At 42.2% G+C, this 16,120-nt stretch overlaps 1 protein-coding gene across 7 annotated transcripts in view; it reads left to right on the top strand.

The window, feature by feature from the left end:
- The window catches only part of PSD3 (pleckstrin and Sec7 domain containing 3), a 119,122-nt gene that overhangs the window by 87,179 nt on the left and 15,823 nt on the right, over nucleotides 1–16,120 (top strand). For all 7 annotated transcript variants that reach the window (XM_058865130.1, XM_058865129.1, XM_058865131.1 and 4 more), the window contains 5 exons: nucleotides 1,458–1,651; nucleotides 4,027–4,097; nucleotides 11,390–11,547; nucleotides 12,389–12,533; nucleotides 15,687–15,830. In XM_058865130.1, coding sequence (XP_058721113.1) covers nucleotides 1,458–1,651; nucleotides 4,027–4,097; nucleotides 11,390–11,547; nucleotides 12,389–12,533; nucleotides 15,687–15,830 — 712 coding nt within the window. The remainder of the gene's footprint in view (nucleotides 1–1,457; nucleotides 1,652–4,026; nucleotides 4,098–11,389; nucleotides 11,548–12,388; nucleotides 12,534–15,686; nucleotides 15,831–16,120) is intronic.

The following is a 16,120-nucleotide window of genomic DNA, read 5'->3' as shown; positions in this document are numbered from 1 at the left end:
AGACCATGGCACCAAGTGCCACATCCATTTGTTGAACTTGAACACCTGCAGGGATGGTGACTCCACCAACTCCTTGGGAAATTTTTTCCAATGCTTAACCACCCTTCAGTGGTAAAATTTCTCCTGATGTCCAACCTGAACCTCCCCCGGCACAGCTTGAGGCTGTGTCCTCTCATCCTGTCACTAGTTGCCTTGGTAAAAAGACTAACCACCACCTGGCTGCAGCCTCCTTTCAGGTAGTTGTAGAGAGTGATAATGAGCTTCCTTTGCAGCAGGGCTGAGGATAAGATAGATTTTTTGCTGCAGCCTGCAGTTCTTGGAGGACATTTCTTTGAATGGTCATTCCCATAAGCAGCCATGGTGGCATTGTATCCCTAGAGGAGCTTCTGGATTGATACATGCCTTGCTAATCCTCACATAATACATGCCTTTGAACATATACATGTATTTGGAAGATCTGCCTGAGCTTCCTGTCTCTGCCAGTCATCTGGGTCCAGTGAGATGAAGCAACTTGAGGTCCATCCCCAGCGGGTTGGCAATATTAGCCATCATTATGCTCAAATGATATTTTTTTTTAAAAAATCAGATGCTGGTCTCAGGAGGTGTTGCTACCATGACTTTCCAATACTCCTTCATACTCCCTGAAACACCATTCCTAGTCACCTGGAGGGGAATGTATGTGGACTTCAGAGGATGAAGGACTACTCTGTAATCTGGAATGTTTTCTGAAAAGTGTTGTTCTACTCTTGTGAAGGACACCCTTTATTTTCTAGGTTGCCTAGTCCTTTTTAGCCTTTGCCTGTGACAAGCAAAATAGTATTTATTAGTCAGGCAGTGCTTGTGACTTGATTGTTGTGCCCAAGAACTATGTGGAATACATTGCCCTAATAAGTAACATTTTGAGCAGCATTTTGTTTCCAAAGTAAAGATACCATAATTCACCTAGCAAAATTTTTATTTTTAAATTACTGATTTTATGCTAGTCTGCAGAGGAAAATAAAGATGTAGAGTTTTTATTATATATGTTTCATATGCTAAGTTAAGGGCTAGGCCACAATGATCTGTAGTTTTCTAATTCTTTCCATCTACATGTGAACTCATTAACAAATTGGGGATTTTTCAGCTGAACCCAGCAGGAAAATATTTCCCTTTTTAGCACTCAAATACATGGAAATAAAAATAGGCAAAGCTGGAGCACAGAACACTCTTGAAGTCTTCTTTTGAGACAATAATGGAAACTTGGGCTTTGCTGAAAATCTGTGTCCTGTGCTGGTGAAGTAGGTGAACTGAAGCTTTGCTATGATATGTACATATTTTGATATATCTGTAGGTTTCTTCCTAAATATGGTTCCCTATAAAGAGAGAGCTATGGTTTAATAAGAAGTGTTCAAAAATTGCTGAAATGAAACTTTGCTGGTCAGTCCATCTTTCATGCATAATTTTCACTGGTTTTTAAGGGATGAAGAAGAGAAAAAAAAATCTCACTCGGATGGTACAGATGAAAAGGATAATGGGAACCAGACAAAGGCTGTGAGTCGAATTGGAAATTCAAATAACCCATTTCTGGACATCCCTCATGACCCCAATGCTGCTGTGTATAAAACTGGATTTCTGGCTCGGAAAATCCATGCAGATATGGATGGAAAGAAAAGTGAGTAATTTTTCAATCTTAATGTGTTATTTTCTTGTTATATCTTCACAATGCCACGTACCAATGAGCCCATGTACTTCTCAAGGCAAATAGCACTGCTTCATTAGGGGAAATAGCAGCAATAAAAGGCAACACAACAATTGGATTATCACACTCTCACAGTTAGGCCAGAATTTACAATGCTCAGTCCCATTTGCAGCAGCTTAATGCATGCGTATAAGAAGTAATGTGATACAGCAAAGCAATGTGAATTTTTTTGTGCTAAAAGAAAATTAATATAGTGGTTTACAGAATAGAAAACAATTTCAAGTGAATTACAGTAGCTGTTCTGCAGTAATTTGGTAATTCTCCTTTTCCTTATGTGACACCAGATTGTTGCAAATCTCCCCTCCCCTCTGGATCTGTCTTTAAAGAAGGGCTGTTCTTTACCTCTATTTGGAAGATGCTATTCCCTTCCCTACTTTCCAGTCTTGGGTCATATATCCAATGAAGGGCAGCAGCTTTTGGCACCAGACAGCTTTTTACTATGCAGTTCCTCCCTGTCCCTTTCTTGTAATAATCCTGCAGCATCTCTGACTTACCTTAATTATCTTCTTCCCTTCTTGTCTTACTTCTGTTGGTGATGCACTAATTATCAAGGGCTTCTGATGCACCTGTATGTTTTGTAGTTTGGATAGCTTCATTTGTTGTCTGTAGATCTTGGAAAAAGCTAGTCAGAGCATCTGTGTTTTCCCCAGTCACTGTTGATGATTGCCTGCTCATGGTTCAATTGTTGGGTAAATCCCAAAGACAAAGTCTGACTTGATGATGGGTTTCCAGTAACAGCCAGTCTCTGCTAGCTGGGCTAAGATGTCTGGTGTTCACATGTTTTGTTAGTCTGTTTTAGGAGGTACAGTTGGAGGTCAGTATTTTCAAAAAAGCTGACAACTGGATCTAGACAAAGGTGTCAAAATCAAGCTGATGTAATTCTTTGGGATGACTGGATACTCTAAATAGACTCATCTTTGTTAAACTTCAACCTTAATAAGTAATTGTATCTAGTTGCCTTTATTAAATTATTTCCTTAATTATAAATACCAGAATTGCTCATTTTTCAGTACACTGGACACTGGCATTCTGGAGATAACTCTTTTATGAGTAATGTAATTAAGGCCATGTTTTCAGAAGTTCCGGTGCAATTTAAAATCTGTCTTTCTCAGAAAAGCTGCATTCTGGCTTTCAAGGCACAAATAAAACAAAACATTTTTCTTTCTTTTTTGTTTGTTAGTTTGTTAGACTTTTTCATATTTAATTTTCTAATGGAGTTTTTGCAAGGCAGAGATAAGCTTGTGTGGGATTTCTAATGAAGCGATGTGCTAGAAGGCTCATCTGTATTTTCTCAGGAACCTAGTTCTGAGGGCTAAAGCACTTTGGCACTTAGAGGAGAAGGATGTAACAGAGGCCAATGGCTGGAAATTGAACTGAACAAATGCCAATTAGAAATAAGGCCTGTTATGCAAGATGAGAATTATTAATCTCTGGGACAAGGGATTTGTAACCTCTTCATCTTCACTTTCTGTCTTCAGAACGGAACACCTTTCTGAGTGTCATGCTTTAGTTGTGTGTGTATTAATTTCAGTATAGCGTCAGTGATACACTATATTGATGCTGGTCATCAGTGAGTGCTTGTGGAGGGTGAGCTTCGATGCAGGCTTTTGGTCTCTGGAGCTGTGACTGTACAGCCTGTACTTAATTCTCTCCCTCTGTCGCAGCTGAATTTCAGACTGGATCCTTCAGCCGTCATGCTGAATTTACTTCCCCCCACCCCCTGTCTCTAGGAATTTATGGGCTAGATATGTTGCCTCTGTTACGTTCTTTGACCTCTAACTGACTTTGACTTTCTTGTGGGATTGGGTATTTTGGTTGGAACCCTTCTCCTTTTCTCAATGCCAACTTGGGCATGCAGCAAGGGAAAGGATGCGCTGGGGAGACACTGCTTTCTGAGTGGTATCCCACTGGTTCTGAGCAGTGCCTGCCAGCCTACTATGGCATGTAGAAAGAGTATTTTTTTCTGAAAACTGCCATGGTGCAGAGCTCAGGTGTGGCTGTGTAGGGGCAGTGTCTGCCTGTCTTCAAGAGCACAAAGACTGGATCTCTGTGGCCTGCTTTCTGCATTGCTGCTGTTCCTTTCTGATCCAGTCCAGGGCTGTCATCAGGGTTGTTGTATTACCCTCTCTCACAGCAGGTATGTGCAGGCACTATGCTAAGTTGCATTGTCCTTTGAAGAAGATACTATGAAGGAGGTTTAACGCAGGAGTAATGTAGCTCTTCTGTAACCTAGACAAAGTGTAAAAATGGATCTGAGTTAAATGGGTTTTCATTTGTTTTCTTTCCAGCTCCCCGGGGAAAACGAGGCTGGAAAACCTTTTATGCTGTGCTGAAGGGAACAGTCCTGTACTTGCAGAAGGTAGGGGAAATCACTGTCTTTTGAAAACTAATTAAAGAGGGATAAAGCAGCATGCATCCTCTTCACTCTCTCAGTGCACCTCCAGGCTCCTTTCCCTCTGATGCACAGCATGGCTGAGCTCCCTACCCCCACCCTATTAACATACACATTCAGGCATGAATCCTTTCATTGACACCCTCTCCCTTTTCACAATTTCAAGATCAGTTCCACTGCCTGCATCCACATGTGCTCCCTGTAAGTTTCAGTACATGCCACTGCTATCTCACACAACTGAAAAAAATAGCCAGCATCACCTCTCTGTGTCATGCACACATTCCTCTAGGCTGCTTTTAACTTTACATTTCATATGTATGACTTCCCCTTCTGTAAGATTCCCACCTTTTCACAGTATACTTTTCTGCAGTGCCTGCAAGACCAGCTGCAAAACAATTGAACAACAGCTTGGCCTTGGTAGGAATCTGAAGCTTCCGCTCCTTTGCGAAATTGAAGGATAAAAGGATGCTTTTTTTTCCAATAAGCAAGAAAAGACTGGTTTCTAACAAAATGTGCTTTCTGACAGCCTCATGTCTAAAAAAAAACGTTAGATGAAATGCTTCAGGCCTTTTGTTGCAAGCTTAAATATATTATAGTACATTTTTAACTATACTGTTAGAACATAAAATGCAACATATGACTGAGAACTGTCAAAATCAAATAAATGGCAGCAGATAAGTAGGTAGTTAAGGCTTTTTGCCCTCCAATATAGATGAAATATTCATGGAATAGATGCTGCTTGTCCAGACTGTCCTATATTGCAGAAGTATGCTTCTTTGAAAGCTGTTTTACATTTTCACTCAAAAACTGATAGTTTTGTAACTATCAGGACTGCAAGTACATACTGCTATTTCCTCCTCCCCTCCTGTGGTTTTCTGAAGTTGTTGGTTTCATTGGAGCCAACCTGAATGGTATCTTCTCTTCTTCAGAAGAAAGAATAATTTGGATCAGATTATTACAGCATGAGGTTTACAAGGTGAATGCTTAGGGTGCAGTACCTTTTTGAGGGTACTGAAATCCTGAAACAGACAAACCAATCTGCTGTCAGGATAGAATATTTGGGCTGAAAGTTGGATGTGATATACTCAGAGCCAGTGCAAGAGACTAAAACCAAGTGTGCTGAATCCCAAGTCCTTTTGCTGGGAGCAAGTTCAGGTTTTACTAAAATGCCTTCATGGCAGGCTTGTACTTGCCCTTTTCTGACTGAAGTGGATTAATCTGCTTCAGTTTCTGAAATAAGTAATCTTTAATGTTCACCTGAAAAGACTGCATGGTCCTCTGAGAAATAAGAAGGCTCCTTTTTTGTATGGCAATACATAATTTCTCATTTGATATTCAGGGAAAGAACTGAGGATACTGCCTATTTTAGCACCTTAGTTAAATATTTTTATTAATATTGTTGGCATATTAGTGTAAAATACTTTCTGTTTAATAAATGTAGAGATGCTGATGTAGCATGCAAATTTTCTACAGAATGCTGCCCTCCCCCCTGTTGCCCTCCATGTTTTCAGGAGCAGGGAGTAATTTCACATATGACGGCATCTTTGCAGAGTGAAATGCATTGTTGGAATTTTTGTTCTTATTTGTTTGTTATTTGTGTATTCTTCACTTGTCAGAGCACTTGAATTGAGTGATTACAGGGCAGTACTCTGCAGAGCTGCATTCTTTCCATTTGCATCGGAGCCATCCACTGCCTTGAAGCCATCTTACTGTAGCAGAGTGACAAGCAAGGCTTTTGCTATCGTGCTGTGAGAGGTTGACATAAGGGTGTGATGGGAAGTAACTCATTCCAAGAGTGACGGAGCAGCTGTGAGCCTCCCCAGGGTACCTCTGGCCCCTGCTCAGCCACATGCTGCAGCTGTGATAAAGCCTGCGATTTCAGCTTTAAAAGGTCCACCAGGGCTTTCCTTCAGCACTCAAATAAACTTCACTCTTTTAGGGATGTAGTTTCATAGAAGCTGAAGGTGCCAGAGTTAAAAAATACTCAGCTAGGTCAAGTAGTTATAGTAAAGGTTGCTGAGCTGCTGTTTCCTTCTGTAATATACTAGGGACTGAAATTATTCTAATTTTAGTAAGTACCAAAGCATTTTAGCACAGCTTGATTTCTTTGCAGAAGTGCATTATTCTGGCAACAGTCCTTGTCTAAGGATTTCTTTTTCTCAATTCACCTTCTCTCCTGATTATAGAGTGCAGTAGGGCAGAGTGCATTCACATCCACATCCTCTTTCTCTCATTCTCTATATAATCTTTGGAAATGGCATCTGTGATGGTGGTTTCATTGCAATGAGCGCTATTCAAGCAGGATAGAGAGAAATCTCACTGTGCATGTGCTGTCTACACACAAACACATGTACAGACTTCTGCAGTATTGGTTTCTGTGTTCATCTGTAACTCAGCTGTTCCCTCAAGACACTATTGTAATGTAAATATTAATTGTTCATAGCAGCTGTGATTCCCCCAGTGAGCAGTGTGATCCCAATTCTACTTTCACTCTATTTGTATTCCTGCTCTCCTTGTTTTGCTGTCAAAGCCCATGTATGAGAGTGTTTTGTAAATGGTGGTCACTTGGGATTTACTGAGGGCTTTTTCTGGGCAGGCTTGTCTTCCTGCCTACCTTTTTTTTCTATTGGAGTTGTTCCAGTGCTAATTCCTGTGGTTCATATTGTTTTGTTCTTAAATGAGTGATTTAGGAGAGATGGTTTATGAATTAGTGGGCATAGAGAGCACCACAGGGGCTCAGTGGAAATGTTCACAATTAGCTAACTAAACATGCCTGCAGAGTATTATATATAAAATAAGAAGTTTGACATGTTTGGGATGTTGGCTGAGTCTCTGGGCATCCTCAGGCCAAGGTTAATTTCCTGCCCTATGTTCATAGCAAGAGGAAATTGCAAAGTAGGAGCTTGACAGAATGTCTGTTCACTAGACTGACATGGGATGTGATGTGCATACACAAGAAAAGCTTATAAGGAGAGGACATAAGGTTGACCTCACTTCCTTGCTAGAAATTGCTTCTGGGCAAACAGTGCAGGACGTGAATGTTCGTGTTTTGTTTGGACTCCTCTGTGAGGTTCGCAACATCTTTGCTCTTTGATATGGCACTTTATAATGCTCCAGGCTTCAGGTATTTTTATATAAATTTTCTCAAATTTCCTCCATTAAAAATTAAAAAAAAAAAAAATAGGGAAAGGCCAGACTGATGTAAAATATTTGATTGTGAGACTTCCTGAAAGAGAATTTTGCAGCTGTCACATGCCGCTGCATGGAGATATCCATCCATGGTACAGTCACTGATAAGAAAAGACAAATGTCATTCTCTGGTTTACCAAAAACGTATTTAGAAATATGCTGACTCTAGATCATCAGGATGTGTGCCATTCTCTAGGAGTTTGAGAAAGATGAATTCAGCATGCCATTGCATTGTATGCAGCATTCACATCAGCCTTCAGCTGACAGACAGATCAGTTCCTCTCTGGCTCCATATATATTTTTTGCCACTGTCTAGGTCTAACTTTAGAGAACTGCCTTCCTTTTCAGCTCAACCTGCACACTGACACCAGCACATCATAGCACATGCTGTCCTTGATGGCTTAGACAAAAACGAATGTTCCTACTTCCTCAGAATTTCCTACCAGTCTAAAAGAGCTGAAGGCCTCGGAGAAGGAATTGTGACAGCACATTCGTGTCCTTACAGCTTTCTCTGAGGCTGGCAAACTACGTGGAGACATTTCTGGTATGCTGATCCGTGCCTTTGGAGAAGCTGGCAGAGCCCCAGCTGTGAAGGTAGATTGCAGGCAATTGATCTGGTAGGATTAGCAAGGATTACCATGAATGCTTTCTGTTGGAAAGAAAGGGGTTATCAACCAGGGCTGCTTCTGGGACTACCCAAATGTGGACTTCTTCTGAAACAGGTTTAGTCACCAGAGAGGGTTGTAGACATTGGATGCAACTCACAGAGGAAGCTAGGAGGCAACAAGCTAAGTGATAGCTGACACCATCTCTAGGCAGTAATACGCGGTAAAATAGAATATCATATGTCTGAGGCCTAAGTTCATTTCCTGGTGTGGTGGGTTTTAGCTCTAGCTAAAATCACCGGAGTACTTACTCATTTTTTGCTGTCAGATATGGATTAGGGGAAGGACCAAACAGGCTTAAAACCTAAAAAGAATAAAAGAAGTTTATTAACAGGACTACAAGAATAAGAAACCAGAATAAAACCTCCAGAAACCTTTTCTCCCCCCACCCAACCTTTCTTTTCCCAACTGACAATGTAGAGACAAACCTGGGATGTTAAAGCAGTACCAACTATACAATAGTGTTTTCATCACTCTTTGTAGGGAGAGGAGTTTTTTCTTGTCATGCCATGGAGACTTCTCCACAAGAAACAGTTTTCTCGTGGCTTTTCATTTCTACAACTGGCAGCCGCCTGGGCACAAACTCTGCCATCATACCTTCCTCCCATTTTCACACCGCTCAGAGGTGTGTTCATGGGACATGAACTCATGGGGTATTATCTTAAGGATGAATTCTTCAAAGTCAAAAGTTCTCTTCATCTGTCTCTGTGATCACCTCTGGGAACAGAGGTTTTCTTCTCTCTCTGGAGACAAAGGGTCTTCATCAGCTCTCATTTCTCTGTTTAAGCGTCTCATGGGATCACAGCTACTCCAACATCTGCTTGGCTTCACCAATGAATGCCTCTGCTCAGATCTACAGCTTGAATACATCATTTCCCCCAATACTCTTTCATGAATTAAAGGAGTTATTTTCAGAACATTATTGTCCATCTCCATGGCCCTACCAAAAGAATATTTCAGTTTATTAGAGCATCTCCTCATTCTCCTTCCATCTGACCTTGATGTTTCATGTTGTCTTCTTATGTGTTGATTGCTTTTGTCCTTTTCTCTCCTTGGAGAGATTAAAGTCTGCAGGTCTCACCTGTGTAGTGAAAGGGTTAAATCTGGCCGAAGCCACAGCAGGTATTCATGGTATCAGATTTCAGCAGGCCGGGGCGGGGTGGAGAGGTGTCTGCAAGTGTCAGCAGCTGTGGCCTGGCCCAGCCTAGGGCTGGGGGTCCCCCTGGGAAGGGCTTTGGCCGCCCCGCTGGGATGGGACCCCGAGGGTTTCCCGGGAGGGGCCACAGCAGAGCCGGGCCCAGCCTGGGGGAGGCTCCGCAGTCTCCATCCCCAGCCCGGGAGCCGCTGAGATCCGAGCCCAGGCCGCACAGGCTGCGGGGGAGCGGGGCCAGCAGCACCAGAGCTCTGATACCTTTCAAGGCCAGACAGAAAGGAAGGGCTTGGGTTTTTAAAAAGTGGTATTCACAAAGGTGGTCTTACTATTCAGAGGTGGTGCAAAATGCTGTCAGTTCTCAGAAGAAGAGAAGCAGAGTTTCTTCTCAATCAGAGCAGAAACTCCCAGCAGCTTCTCTCAGAGAAATCACTTCTGTGGGTGTTTCCCACTTTTCTTCCTAAATGCCAAACTACAGCACTTGGCTCTGAGGTTTTCCTTCCCAGTTTTTGTGGACAGTGGAGCCAGTCATTTCCCCCAAAACTATCACCAAATAAATCAGCTTGTGAACCCTTAAAGGAAGGGACGTGACCTGAGGCCTTGCCTCGTTCGTCTTCAAGACACAGACCAAGTCTGGTGTGCCAGACTTCCTTGAAAAAAATTTAAAGAATGCCCTAAGTGGGCATAGGCAAAATCCTTCAAGAGAGACAGATGCCTCCAAATCTTGCTGAGTCTCAAATTATGAGAGAGGGAGGACACTTGGCTTTGCTCAAAGCCTTTGAAACTCAGCCTTTGAAAATCTCTTATGCCATAGATCTTTAGGTGGGAGGCTGCCTTTTGGTCACCTGTGCAGTAATGCTCTGTGTTTCTGCAGGGCCTGCCAGACCCATGGTGAGTTGTGCCCTTGTCTAGCTCCAGATGGAGGTTGTGGGGTGGCAGCACTGCTGGGTAGCTGCTTCTTCTCAGGTTGAGTGTCTGAGGGGCAATGTGGCATATTGTGGGCCTGTACTAGCAGGACCTCCATCACAAAGGATGAGACATAGCAGGGGAGTAAGATGTTTTATCCCACCTTCTAAGAGGTGGTTACCACACCTGGTGACTCTCAATCCACTGAAACTCAGCCTGGAGAGCCCCAGCCCAGCCTGGTGGAAAGCTCAGATACCTTTGACAGTGGTGTAGATTCCTCTGGCTGCAATCGTGTTTGGTGTAATGCCAGAAAAATTCTGTAAAGAATTCATGCACCAGCTCATCTCTCAAGTGGGTGCCTCCCTGGATGTTGAAGCTAGTGCTATCCCTGCACACACTCTGCGTCCTGCACTGTGTTTCCTGCTAAACCTCATCTCGTGAATTATGTTCAAGTGCAGGATCAATAGTTACCATGCCTGCAGGGAGTTATTTCACTGCTTTGCAGCCGTCACACTTGGTGCATATTCCAGGTGAGACTGATTTCTTTGATATACTAAGGGGGAGAAATTGAGTCAATTACAGACTGCTTTGGCCTGCCCTTCAGAAACAAAGTGATGCGGCCTTGCTGGCAAATAATTTTTCTTTCAGAAAGCTCCTGGCTTTCCCAAGCCATGTGGGCTTTGGGTGGAACTTGTGGCTCCATTATACCCTTGTCCAGCTTCTGTCACTCAGGTCAAAGACTACTACCAGGCTGATGCTTGCAAAACAAGAATCCCTGTTTTTGTCATCTAGTGCTAGGAGTGGTGCTGTTATTGTGTCAGAAACCCAGACAGAGATGTGCTTGCCATTTGTAGACCTTCATTAGAGAGATTTAAAGGAGTTTGCTGTAACTTGCTTTGTGGACACTGGTAAGGAGGCTTCTGCACTCTGTGAGGGCTTGTCTGGGAGCACCTACAAAGGTAATGGGTTGAGAAAAATTAAAATCAGGCAGTAGAGGCTGAGAATGCAAGTAGATGAGCAGTGGAGGTGGGGAGCTGATTATGAAGGATTCTTGAAATGAAAACAAATAATCCACAGCTGTTGTCATAGTCACATACTTCCTGCTTACATCTCTTCCTGTCAAGCACGTAGTGGAACTACTTCTCTCCCTTGGAAAGACATCAAAACAGAGAAAGAAAGAGAAAGAAAACATGTTAAAGGTAGTGGAAATCACAAGTGTGCAAGTCAGGTTGCACTTAGTTCATATAATCTATTATTATTTCTGAACTCTGGTTTTTCCCTAGGCTAAGGAAAAAAGGAATAGCACATGCAGAAATAAAAGGCTGTTTTCCCCCTGCTGTCTCCTGCAGGATGAATATAAGCCAGAAAAGGCTTTGTCAGAGGAAGATCTGAAGAATGCGGTTAGTGTGCACCATGCGCTGGCATCCAAGGCAACAGACTATGAGAAGAAGCCCAATGTCCTCAAGCTTAAAACAGCAGATTGGAGAGTCCTGCTTTTCCAAGCCCAGTAAGTGCTCTCCTCATGCCACTCATTGAGGAAAGAAAGCAGTGCTGAAGGAGGAGTAAATTCCTACCTGGACAGGTTAAAACAGAGACTTAAGAGGTTCAATCTGTTTATTTGATCAGAAATAAGATTAAGTAATGATGTGATTAGAGTGCACATGTAGTGCATGAGAAAGAAACATCAAGTTTTAAGAGGCTTTTTAATCTTGCTGAGAGAGGCATAACAAGATGGAGCAGCTAGAAGCTGAAGCTCCAGGAAATTAAATTTGGAAACAAAGCACAAACTGATAAAAGTCAGGGTGATTAATCATTGAAGCAGATGACCAAAGGCAGTCTTGGATTGTCTGTCTCATGATGTCATCAGGTCCTGGCCCAATGTCTTTCTAGAAGATATGCTGTGGTTAGAAACAAAGTTACTACCTAATATAAGAATTAGGTAGTAATTTGATTAAGTGTTTCATGCTGTGATATCTAGACAGAACAGATGACCTACGTTTTGTTTCTGAGCCCTTTTCTACTGAGATTCATATGAAACCTCCTAGAGATCTGTGGTGTCCAGCACAACTGAGACCTTTGGACATACATCTGAATCATAGCATTAGTTGGCTCTGTCACCTGTGTAATTGGGATTTGATTAGGAAAACCTGTGAAGTACGGACCTAACCACAAGCCAGCCTGTGACTGAGTTACTTAGCATTAAGTGCTTGCAAATATAGACGGGAAGATGGAGCAGGCTCTAAGACTTGTCCAGTTCTGGTTATTCTGACTTATAGATGCTGTAGAAGGGCTGGAAAAAGGTAGAAGAGGCTGAGTCAACAAGTGCTTAATATGTGTTGCTTCCTCAGGAGCCAAGAAGAAATGCAGATCTGGATCAACAAGATTAACTGTGTGGCTGCTGTCTTCTCTGCACCACCCTTTCCAGCAGCCATTGGCTCTCAGAAGAAGTTCAGTCGCCCACTCCTGCCAGCCACCACAACAAAGCTATCTCAGGTGAGACATTTTGATACAGAGGGTAGGTGATGATTTCTTTTTCTGGCTGGACACTGGGTGATGGTCTATGTCACTGTTTTATAGCTGTTGCCACTAGCAGTCCCAGGAGGAGAAGGTTTGCATAGTAAATCTCTTCTCATTTCCTCATGCAAGATTTGAAGTGTGGGGAGAAAAGAAACAGAATCAAATACAATTGGTTTATGTTTTTGAAGAAAATAGTACCAGATAAAAAAATTTCTTCTTGTAATTATGGCCCTGTAGAGGACTTTTCAAATACTAATTGATTGGGGTTTTTTGAATTTGGGTGTTCCTGAAAACGATGCATTTCAGAAGAAGTAGACATACTCCTGGCCTTTGGCTTATTGAATTGCTAAAAGATGAAAGCTGATGCATCAGACAAGCATCAATTATATTTCTCCCACTAGATTTTCCAGACTCAATTTATCGGATTAAGAGATTTCTTGTATTATATATATATATCTATATAGAGATATATATATATCTAAACTGTGTCATACAGGAATGTCTTCAGTCTCCTTTGTGATCACACAAGCTTTTAGCATCCCATGGCAGGGAGTTTCACAGCTCTACTGCTTCTTGCACAAACGCACGTATTTCTGCTTGTCTCAGACTGGCTGTGTGAAATGCTTGTGCTCATAGCTTATGTACTTCGGGAGATGCAATGCCTGCCTGGAATTCCTCCTGCTTTGGCAGGAATATGATACTGATTGTGTTGATCAGATTGACAGAATGACAGAGGTTATACTTCATGACATCTTCCTGTACCTTTTAAAGTGATCTGCCAATGCTGGATTGCTTCTTAAATGCATTTGTTGTTTTTGTTTTTTTTTTTTAACCATCTTCATAGCTTAGCAACTATCCTTAGAAACCACTGTCTTAAAATCTGTTTCTCTAAGGGTGTGGATTTTTTTTTGGTTGCCCCTACTTTTTCTCTCTCCATGAAAGTAGCCTTTCTTCTTACAATGTGGTCACTGACTTGCCATCTTCTGCTCTGGGTTAAAGTTTAAAGCATGTCATGTAAAAAATAATACTAACTTGTCTCATCCTTGCAGTTTTACTTTTTGCTCATGCATATCTTTTTAAAAATACAGTATGGGGCTTCCATAATTTACCCCCATCACCAAAGTAAGTTGTTTTACTCATTTTTGTTCTGAGTGATTGTTCCATTTAGCACGTTATTTTCTAGTCTCATTGTTTCTGTTTAATCTGGAAAGGGAAAAGATAGATCACAACCCTGTGGTTTGTGTCTTGGAGAAGGAGAGACACAAAAAGTGAAATAAGATAAGCTGTTTTAGACAAGCAGAAGAATGTTAAGTGTTCAAAGTAGATAAATTCAGAGGCAAGCAGAAACATGTCTACTTTCATCTGTCAATGTGGAAAAGCTGCCAGCAGGCTGTTTCTCTTTTGGCAGACAAAAAAAAAAAATACAAATTGTCAAATCCTTGTGGTTGATGTTTAGGATTTTGTGGGATGAATCATGATGGACACTACTTCTTCAAAGGGTCTGTTCCTGGTCAGCCAGAAGTTGGGGTGCAGTGAGGACCTAACATGGGTAAGGAAGAGGTTGGACATGTTGACAGGTTGTACAAGATCATTGTACCAGATTTTTTTTCAAAAGCAGAGCAGTGTCTGATCTTGGTTAGTCCAACCAAAGAGGGATGTGACAAAGCTATATATAAAGGAAGAACTAATCTAGAAAAGATCTACTAGGGTGTTGGATTTTTTCTTTTTTTTTTTTCTGAGAATGCACAGCACACACAAAAGCTCCAAAGCTGGTGCCCTGAAAATGACAAGTGCTGTATTAATAGCTGCTCAAAGACCTCCTGTCATCAGGCTGTAGAGCTCACTACCACAGGATGTCCCTAGGACCAGGGAACCAACTTAATGTAGGAGTGATTGGGCACTAATAAGAGAGCAGGCACATTTAGGGTAGTAACTAACAGCAACAAGAATTTTTTGGCAATCAAGTGGTTTCAGTCCTACAATGTTTAGGCGGAGGCACATTATCCCACGTTTCTTTCTTCCGTTCTCCTGCAAGAGAGTTGAAACACAAGATTAACTGGGGCTTAGATATCATCGTCTGTAGAAGTTTTCCCCCTTTCTGCTGTTTTCTGCAGCTCCAGCTCAGCGAGCCAAGAGACTCAGTACCCAGTGTGACTCAGTGCAGTGCAGGCATGTCTGAGCTAGGTTTGAAGCTGTGGGCTTCATCTGAGCTGTGGGCTGCGCTCAGAACCGCACCACTGAGGGACAACACTGGCAGCTGTTCCCTCCTCTGAGGCAAGGTGCCTACACAGGGGCTGACCTGGGTTCTGCCTCTTGGCTAGTTCACCAATATCTGCATGATCATGTGTCTATTTTGGACTTACCTAATTCAAACATAATTTCAGATCCCAGCCTAGAAATGGACAGAAGGCCATCCTGCAGGAGATGGAAACCTTCTGAGATGAGGGAAGGTTAGCTTGACAGATGGACTGGAGGAAGTGAGTGGGCCTGGGGTTGTGATAAAGGAAATTGCCTAGAAAGTGGGAGTAGCAGCTCCTCACTTTCTCCAGCTGCACAGTGGGATAAAAGCTTAGCAAAATGGTATACTTTTGGGGGACTGGACAGCCCTTCTTCTTCTGAATGCATTGTATTGTTCTAAACAAATAGTAACCACACACCAGAGAGCTTTTGGCAGTGCAGAAATAGAAGGAGGGGCGCTGACTCCATGTCTTTTCTATCCTGGAAAGAACTCCTTTTACATTGCTAAGACCTGAGGCAGGGTTTTCTGCCTGTCTCATTCTGCCCTTGGTTTGTCTGCATACACAACAGTCTTAATTAATTTACCAAAAAATGTATTAGAGCAAAAATGTCATGTTGTCAGTCTTGTTGCTTGACAGCAAGCTGCTTCTGTTGCTCACAGCAAGGCAATGGATGACAGGTTTGCTCTCCCTCTCAGTGGCATCTGCTAGCTGCTGAGTTTTTTAGCAAGCTTGGCCACTTTGAGTGCCTTTGAGAGAGCTGTTGGTGGCAGCACTCTGGGATGATAGAAAAATAAACAATGAGGTATTATGGTACAGGAACGTCTCTATTTTTCTTTGCTTATTGGGTATTTTAGATTCTGTCACTTAAGTGCCTAATGTGTTTCTGAAGGATGAACAGCTGAAGTCCCATGAAGCTAAGCTGAAGCAGATCTCCACTGAGCTTGCTGAACATCGCTCCTATCCTCCTGACAAGAAGCTCAAAGGCAAGGAAGTAGATGATTACAAACTGAAGGACCACTATCTGGAATTTGAGGTATATATGGGAAACATTATTACTTTTATTTCTTGGGTATGAATGGTCTTGTACTTGTGGTACAGTCCTGAAGTTCTGCGTTTTTCACTTCAGTTCCCTAGGAAGTGTGTTCTTGCTAGACACAAAAGTCACAGCAGTTGCAGATGCTGGGGTGTGCCTCTTCTTTCTGATGAGAACTTTTTTTGCTGTGAATTTAGCTCCTAGTCTGTAACATGGAGGATAAAAACAAGAATCCTTTCCTTCCTGATGTATCTGTGTGAAGAGATTTTAAGATCTTCATGTACAAAGTG

Source organism: Poecile atricapillus, chromosome Z (genome assembly GCF_030490865.1).
Source record: "Poecile atricapillus isolate bPoeAtr1 chromosome Z, bPoeAtr1.hap1, whole genome shotgun sequence".
NCBI lineage: Eukaryota > Metazoa > Chordata > Aves > Passeriformes > Paridae > Poecile > Poecile atricapillus.
This window is presented reverse-complemented; position numbering and strand designations above follow the sequence as displayed.